At 47.1% G+C, this 8,009-nt stretch overlaps 1 protein-coding gene across 1 annotated transcript; it reads left to right on the top strand.

Annotated features, from left to right (window-relative positions):
- The first annotated feature begins 2,794 nt into the window (after positions 1-2,794).
- LOC146172984 (uncharacterized) lies at positions 2,795-7,698 on the top strand. Its single transcript, XM_084585098.1, has 5 exons — positions 2,795-2,803; positions 3,399-3,593; positions 4,551-4,761; positions 6,170-6,289; positions 7,676-7,698. The coding sequence occupies exons 1-5, from the start codon at positions 2,795-2,797 to the stop codon at positions 7,696-7,698; spliced, it is 558 nt and encodes a 185-aa protein (XP_084441224.1).
- Positions 7,699-8,009: the final 311 nt, after the last annotated feature.

Below are 8,009 nucleotides of genomic sequence, written 5' to 3'. Positions count from 1 at the left end.
TAGAGGCGAAGTACAATGTAAACGCGCACTTAATTGAAATAATCCAGAGCCCTCCATTACGGCGTCCTCAGAGTCTGAGTCGCTTGGGACGTTATCTCCTATAAACTAAGCCGACCATTAAACGCATTGATTGATTGATTGATTGATTGATTGATTGATTGATTGATTGATTGATTGATTGATTGATTGATTGATTGATTGATTGATTGATTGATTGATTGATTGATTGATTGATTGATTGATTCTGCTTTTCCGCAGTGAGATACCCGTTTTCCTCGCTTCGCTGGTGTGGCTGCATGCGGACTACACTGCACGGTCTGCATACGCCAAGGAGCTGATGAGCTGCGTCCGCTTCGCACGCATGTCAGTGGACGAACTCATCCACTGCTTCTTCCCGCCGCTGCACCCGGAAGTAGTCGAAATACCGGAAGTCAAGGAGCTTCTGCTGGCCGGATGTTGGTGTGTGTTCATGGTTTATTCCTATTCCAACGTACAGCGACAAGGATTTACTTATTTGGTTCCTTTCAAGCTCATACTCCAACCTCCCACTCTGTCCCACCCTTCCAAGGATAGCAGCCCGTGTTTCATACCAGGCGACAGCGAGGCAAACTACCTTAAACGAGGCAGGCTAGCTTCAATGCCTCACTTCACGCGCCTTGCCTGATTCCGTTTTCAGTTCGCCATCTTTCATAATGCAAATATAGCGAGTACCTGAGGTTATCGCCAAAATTTCACGATTCACCCCGCTCAGCGGCTAATAGAGTATCCTAAAAGCTTAGAGGAGAATTGAAAACTAGACCTCTCAGTTCCGGGACCCTAATTCGTACATGGCCGACTGAATAATAAACCTCTGAAGTGGAGTCATACACTTGAAAGTGAGAAGCGCAGTCGTTACATTAGACTTATGTCTCCCTGAACACGACAAAAATTGCAAGACGTTACAATCAGAATGAGAGATAATTCTTGGTAGCTCCCTTGTGTGTGCTGCATTTACCTTCCATTTCGTGTTCAGTTTTCTAGAAACATTGCGAGTGTACTAGGGAATTTCGTTTAGGCCGTGTAGTGGAACTATTGCAGCATTCGTGCCGCTCCTACGTCATTGTGGGGCGAGTAGTAGAATTGATCTTACCTTCGGCAGATTTAAGACGTTACCGACGTGTAACGATCAAGGAAGTTTTGCCCGCAAACAAACGCCTTAGCTTTTTGTACTTTTGAAGGCTTTCAATATGGGGTGGTTTGGCTTGCCTCTTTAAGTCTTGAGACGTTAGGTAACGACGGTTTTTCGAGGACATACATCTGCGAGAACACACATTACTGAGCAGCGCATTACTGTCCGCTTTGTTCGCAGCTACCTTTGCGCTGAACAGCGGCAGTGCAGCCATCTGTTCCTTCAGTACGCAGCAAAGCCTCGCAAGTACAGTGGACGCCATAAGTGCCACCTCTGGGTGAGGGACCTTTTCTGCTTGGTTACCTCTTCCTTCTGTATGCAGGACAGCGCGATTTGCGCGTGTCATGCCTGTACAGCACCGATCCTGCCGTGGAGAGCTTACCTTCGCCATTTTGCCTTTTTCTGGCCTTATAGTAGTGTGCAAAAATTGTGTGTTAGTTTATGGTTATGAAATCGGATTTAAATGCTCTCTAAAACCGGGGCGGGACACTTTGTATGAAGAGGACATACCTGCTGAGCGGTGGAGTGTGGGGCCTAGGGGATAGTACCTCACCTTGAGCGACAGTAGTGAATGCGGTAGCCTTCCTACTTCGTCCAGCTTGAAGCATGTATATGAATTTTCGAAATAAGGATTACTGTAAGGGTCATAGCCCTGAGGGGTTCATCAGAGCCGCGAAGCATTAAATTGCCGCGGATCCGGAACCACGTCTATGTCGCCCCCTCTCTGTGTAAACTCTGGAAGCTGTGAACCTCGCCGAAAACAAAACGATATATTCACGACGACCGACCCAGGCGCTGTCGCAGGCGGCTCATGTTACCACAAAGCTTGCAAATCTGCACGCTCTCTCGCCACCTTCCGTTGAAGTGAACGAGGCAGTTTTCATGCGTAGGATGCCATTCGCACGGCGCACAATCCGCAGTTTTCACAAAATGTGGCGCCCTCTGGGAGTAGTTGAAAACATCCTTAGGGGACGCAGCTAGACGTCATGTCGGAGTCTGGCGCCCTCAACCTCACCTAACCCACCCCCTTCCCCTCTAGACCTGAGGTCATCCTCATGAATAAAGGTTTATGAATGAATGAATGCCAGCGAAATGGCGATGAGTGTTCTTCACGGCTACCGCCATCTGGCGCATACGCCTGTCACGAATATTAACTGCACATGGCTTCCGAGATCAACACCAGCTGCGCCAATCGCGGAGGCCATGAATTGCACATGCGCAGCTGGGGTTGGTGGTTTGTTTTCAACCAAAGGAGAGTCGCGCATGCGCAGAGCGGCCCTGTGAAAAGGCGGATTTTGCTGTCAAAATGTTACAGAGTGCGGATGTCATCGTGACAATACTAGTGACACCACCTATGCGCTGCATCAAACAAGATCGTTAAAGCGACGTTTACAAGGAAGACTTGCGCCGAAGTCTCTGTGCTACCATCGCTTTATTTCACATATTCCTTTGCATCACATTCCCGGTCCGCCCTAGCAGAAAACTATACATCCCACCTGGAAATATACATGCTGACCGACAGTGGCCGCTTTTAAAATGTGTACAGTGTTGCCGTGTGGATTCCATTCAACCATGCCTGATCAATATGGGCTTCCGATTTAATTCCATATGATATATCGCTGATTGATGGAAGAGGTGAGTGGTATAGGTTTTGTTGTCACTCCTAGGGAAAGAATAAGACGAATAGGCTGTGAGATCTGTCACGTGATTCTCTCAGAATGAAGCTATCTGAACCCCTAATAGATATCGAGGATCGCATTCGCGTCATGCACGTCGAAGTGATGTGACAAACTACACGTTTTTCGATAACTCCACGCTCACTCGTCAAGTGTGGCTGCGAAACATATACCCGTTTATTTTTGTTTTTATTGTATTTTTCAACCGTCAGCATGATCCTTGATTTGGTTTCCTAGCTTTATGCAAAACGTCAAAAATAAGCCTGATTCTCGTACGTGAACACAATAATAATAATAATAATAATAATAATAATAATAATAATAATAATAATAATAATAATAATAATAATAATAATAATAGTAATAATAATAATAATAATAACTGGTTCACAGGAAGGGAAAGGCGCAGTATCTGTCACACTTATTTCTGTGAACACCTGAACCGCGCCGTATGGGAAGGAAGAGAAGTGGGAGTGAAAGAATGCTTCCTTTTTTATTATTCGTCGATATGTCATTCCCTTCCATTGCTCTTCGCTGCTCCGGCGGGGTTCCAGACGCTCCCCGAGCCGCGAGACACGGAGGACGAGGTCCGTCTACAGCTGGACATCCTGCGTGAGACTTATCTGCAGAGGCGAGAGTGCGACGGCCACCACGGGGAGGATGCAGTGCCACCCAAGTCGCGGCTGTACTCGCTGGTCAGTGCCCTGCTCCACAGACACCGCTTCATCAACCTGCACTGCTACGAGCCGGTATGTGAGCCGGTCTGCCCACAATATAGTGCACATATGTTTATTAGGCATGTTTATTAGACAGAGAGAAATAGAGAGTTGAGACAATGAGCGCACCATGAATTAACCAGAACAGAACAGAAAGTAGGCTCACGCACGCATCAGAACATGACGAGGTTTACTTTATTAAAAGCAAGCAAATCTGGTTTGGCTCAGAGAACCCAGAAAAAAAAACCTCCAAATTATTTCTCAATCGCTTATATTATTCAGAACTAGGAACTGACCCTCAAGAAAACATAACTAAACACTCGTTAAGAAATTCACGACATAAGCATGACATTATCGAACTTATCTTTTGCTCAAATTAATGTCTATAAGTATTCGTCATTTCCTACGGATGCGCAGCCGCGTCATTTTGTACCCGATGGATGATTTTAATGACACTGTCTCCAACGCGGTGGGCTGTAGACATTGCATTGTATTTCTTTTCTTTGTTACACTTGTTTTTGCGTGCGGGTATCTCTTAATTCTCCTACAAGTAAGCTTCTTCAGTAAGTGCCATTCCAATACGAATGCTGTATATGAGGGCGGTTTTTTTACACTGTTGTTTAATGTGCCTCTACACCTTGTCCTATGTTTCGCCTGAAATAGCGAATTAACAAAAAAAGAATTTTTTCCCAATATAGTAAAACCACACGATTGCAGTAATACATCCCCACATCACCCCTAGTGTGTCTCGTATTTTATCGCTAGTAACGTTATTGCTATCGCCGAAAATGGTGGCAACATTAACTACTCGATGCATGCGAAGTACAAGCTTGATCTTGCTGGACACGGAAAGATGAAACCTTTCCATCAATATTTCTATAATACGGTATACCGCGGTTACCTCAAAGAAAAAAAAATGATGTCCAAAAAGGGTGGATTCGGCTGAGCGTGTGCGTGCTGTCCTTCGCCCGGCTGCGTTCGCATGGCCAGGACCCCCAGGAGGCGGAGCGGGCCGGCTCTCTGCCACCGGTGCTACGGTCGTTCGGCAAACGGCGCTATTCGGTGCAGAGGCGGCTCGAGTGGACAGACCACCCGTGGCGGCAGGTGGGCTTCAGCGACCGCCTGAGGGCACCCGCGGGCGAGCCTGTCATTGCGGTGCTCGGAGGCGCCGACCCCGACAGGCCTGAGCGAGTGGCCACCGGTGAGTCGGCAGAAATACTCGTCACACCTGATTTTACAATAGCCAACAGTTTCCTCAAAAACTGGAATCCTGGAACCAACGCAGGTGACGGCAGCGATCGTCTCCTGCCGTTTTTCTCGTGTTTGTATATTACAACGCCGTACCCTTTTTCCAAATCATGAACAGTGCAGGTAGGTCGCTTGGAAGCTTTCTTGGGCTTGGTTCTTGAACGAACTCTCATCAACTGAACTCGTATCATTCAAACACCCGGTTCATTCGAAATTGCGCTTTGGTCCGTTGAATATCACTAGAATTAATAGCATGCCTTTTAATTCGAGCCGCTTGTAACTCGAAAAAAAATGTCAATCTTCAAAATCACATCACTAAGAATACATTTGTTTCCATAATTCATTTTCTGACTTTTTTTCTCGCTCTAGTTCATTCTCAGTACACTCGGAAAGGAAGAAAATTACTGAGGAGGTTAGAAGCAGGAGGCAGAAGAATTATAGGGGACACTTAGGCTTCGCCTTTAAGAGTATGAGGCGAAATTTGCGTAGGTTACTGCCCCACATATAAAGCCCGAATTTAAACAGGCCATATGAACGTGTCTGCGTGGCCTAGGGGTAACGTGAATGCAAGGCGGATTCTGATATTGTCACGTAGGGGTGACAAGGTCGACGACACAAATGAAGGGTCGATGATTGCACTGAAGAAACTCTTTATTGGGCTGACTTGCGCCTGCAAAAGAACTAAGCAACTCGGCGGCGGCCATAGAAACAAACGTGCTCGTCGATCGTCGAACAAAGAATGCTCGTCACACTCGTCAACCCTCAATTTAAAGGCTGCACAGAACAATCTAGATAACGTCGCAAACAGCTACCAGCATGGGCTGGAACATTGTGGAAAGACACCCGAGTGGCCGGAACCTTCGAGACAGATCTCGGTGCATCTTGCGCTACAACAAAACTGATAAAGGTGTGACTCGCGACATCGAGCATTAACAAACAAAGATTACGGAACTGATACGCGGTCCAGAATCAGAGTGATAAGCCTGTATGCCGGCGGCTGTTAAAAAACAACAAATACTGTTTTGAAGGTTTCGCGGCAATATTATATCCCTCCCCCCCCCCCCCCCTCCTATGAGAAAGGAGAGGCCCAAATTGACAGCTCCTGCCAAACGTAACGTCAGCCAACCCTACGTCCAGTAACGGCCGGTCTCCTTCGAGACCAACCGTGGTTCAGTCAGCGTGTGTCCATGTCAGCTGCCAGTTACAGCCTGTCAGCACCTTTGCTCGTAGTTTTTCGCTCACAAAGCCGAAGCCGGATTTTCTGGTGAAAAAAAAGGGAGAATCGATGTAATAGAGTCACCTCTCACTGACCTCTGCAATTCGGTCTTAGTCATCGACTAAATATTTCTTGCTCCTTCCAGGGTTATGCATGGCACGACTCTATCCTAAGAAGAGCCCCTTGTTCAAGCGCTTCGGCATCCTTCCACGTCCGCTGTACCACCTGAGGGCCGTGTGCTTCAATAGGACCCTCTACGTGGTCGGTGAGTGTTGTCAGCTAAAAACGTATACCTTCGAAGATGGCTCACTCGTGCTCGGGCAATGTATATTACCAACAACATGAAGTACTGCCGCGACATCCTAGGAAGCGGCAGCGGTTGTGTGCCTTTGGACGCTGTAGCGCTAGCTCATAAACCCTGGAAATTGTTTAAATAAGCAAAAAGATGCAACCATTTGAAATATTTGCGGAAAGATGTAAACATTTGATGTAACGTACACTTGTATGTGAATCGCTAAATAAAAACTCATTCGGCCCTGAAGTACAGAACAAAATAAAGTACCCTTCCTATTCAATAAAGGACGTTCGATCAATCAAACTACAGAAATGTACGGAACAAGTGTCCGAGCAAGGGTATCATTCCATTGCCGCACCAAGGTGGGCCATGAAGCAGCCACGCATGGTGAGCTTGACATAGTTTTTGGCGGCGCTGAAGTCGCTAGCAGATCATGATGTAGCTGACGTCCCCCCCCCCCCCCCCTTTCAAGTTGCACAAAAGGAATCGGCGACACCGGTGCAAAAAAATCAGTGAACATGAAATACGGCAACGCTTGATGAAACCAAATAAAGCAATTGGGGAGCTTCGTTTTTCAAACCGAAGGGGACTGCAATGAAAAATTATTTGAGTAATAATTTTATAAAGCAGACAATTTTACCCAGGGTCTAAAAAAAGAGAGCTACATTATGCCAACAGAGGTCAAGGTCATGACCTGCGCGTGGGTCGAGATCCTACTCACAGCACGTGTGAAGCTCGTTTGAGGTAGACCAGATAGACGCGCATGCGTTAAAGCAGAGCACACACACGCACGAGCGCACACCCCAAATGCCTCACACAAACAACAATCTCTCGCCTTTGCGGTATATGACAAAACCCTTCGCCTCGCGCGAAGCCTAAAGTATCTCGTGCGACACCTGCGCCAGAAAATAACGGTAGCGTTGACCGGCCGTGAATAATATACGGCCACGGAAAATGCGAAAATTCGGCAAAGCCCATGCTAAATATGTGCGCCTTGGCAGATAATCGTAAAGTTGGCGTCCTCATAATGTCACGCCACAGCTGACAGAGGACGCCGTTGTAGCCGGCAGTAGCGTCTGTGGCAAAGCCTCAAGGTATCGCATGTTGGAGGGGTGAGTAAAGGGAAAGGGGGAAGAGAATAATTTTTTGAATTATTGTTATTATTATTATTACTATTCTCGTTTCGATGAAAGCCAAGTACCTTCATGCGGTGTTCCCATCACGCGGAGTCTCGTTAATGTCTCAACAACGACTAGCGGGCAACGATCCTATGGAGCACCGCCGACGAGGAAACGGCCTCCGGTTCGGCCGAAGGCGACTTCGTACATAATAAAAAAGCACTCTGGGTGGCCGCAGGAGGCAGTGAGGCAATCCTTTGAGCTACTGCATCCCGAGACGAGACGGTGGCTGTTGTTGTGTGTTCACTTTCTCTATCGCTGTCACGGAAGCCCCGACGTGAAGTTTGCCGGCACGTGCGGCTGTACTACGTCCCTCGGAAAGCCAGGTGATGACTTATTTAAGCTTCATCCTCAGGCCAATCTTCTTCCAAGAATAAACGCAGAAAAAAAAAATCATGAAACCGCGGTACTCAACAAATCACCAGAGACCAGTTCTTGGAAACAAAAAATAATAGTAATATGGAGAAGGCAAAGCTGGAGGCATTGTTCAGAGCGAGTTGGGATACGGAGAG

The sequence above is a fragment of the Amblyomma maculatum genome, chromosome 11 (assembly GCF_055883805.1).
Source record: "Amblyomma maculatum isolate TAMU_Amacu chromosome 11, ASM5588380v1, whole genome shotgun sequence".
NCBI lineage: Eukaryota > Metazoa > Arthropoda > Arachnida > Ixodida > Ixodidae > Amblyomma > Amblyomma maculatum.
This window is presented reverse-complemented; position numbering and strand designations above follow the sequence as displayed.

Bases quoted from the DNA above. Each gene is read 5' to 3' on its own strand.
- LOC146172984 (XM_084585098.1), top strand. The intron at 4,762-6,169 runs GTGAGTCGGCAG...TGCTCCTTCCAG, and splicing joins GCCTGAGCGAGTGGCCACCG to GGTTATGCATGGCACGACTC. The intron at 6,290-7,675 runs GTGAGTGTTGTC...GGGTGGCCGCAG, and splicing joins TAGGACCCTCTACGTGGTCG to GAGGCAGTGAGGCAATCCTT.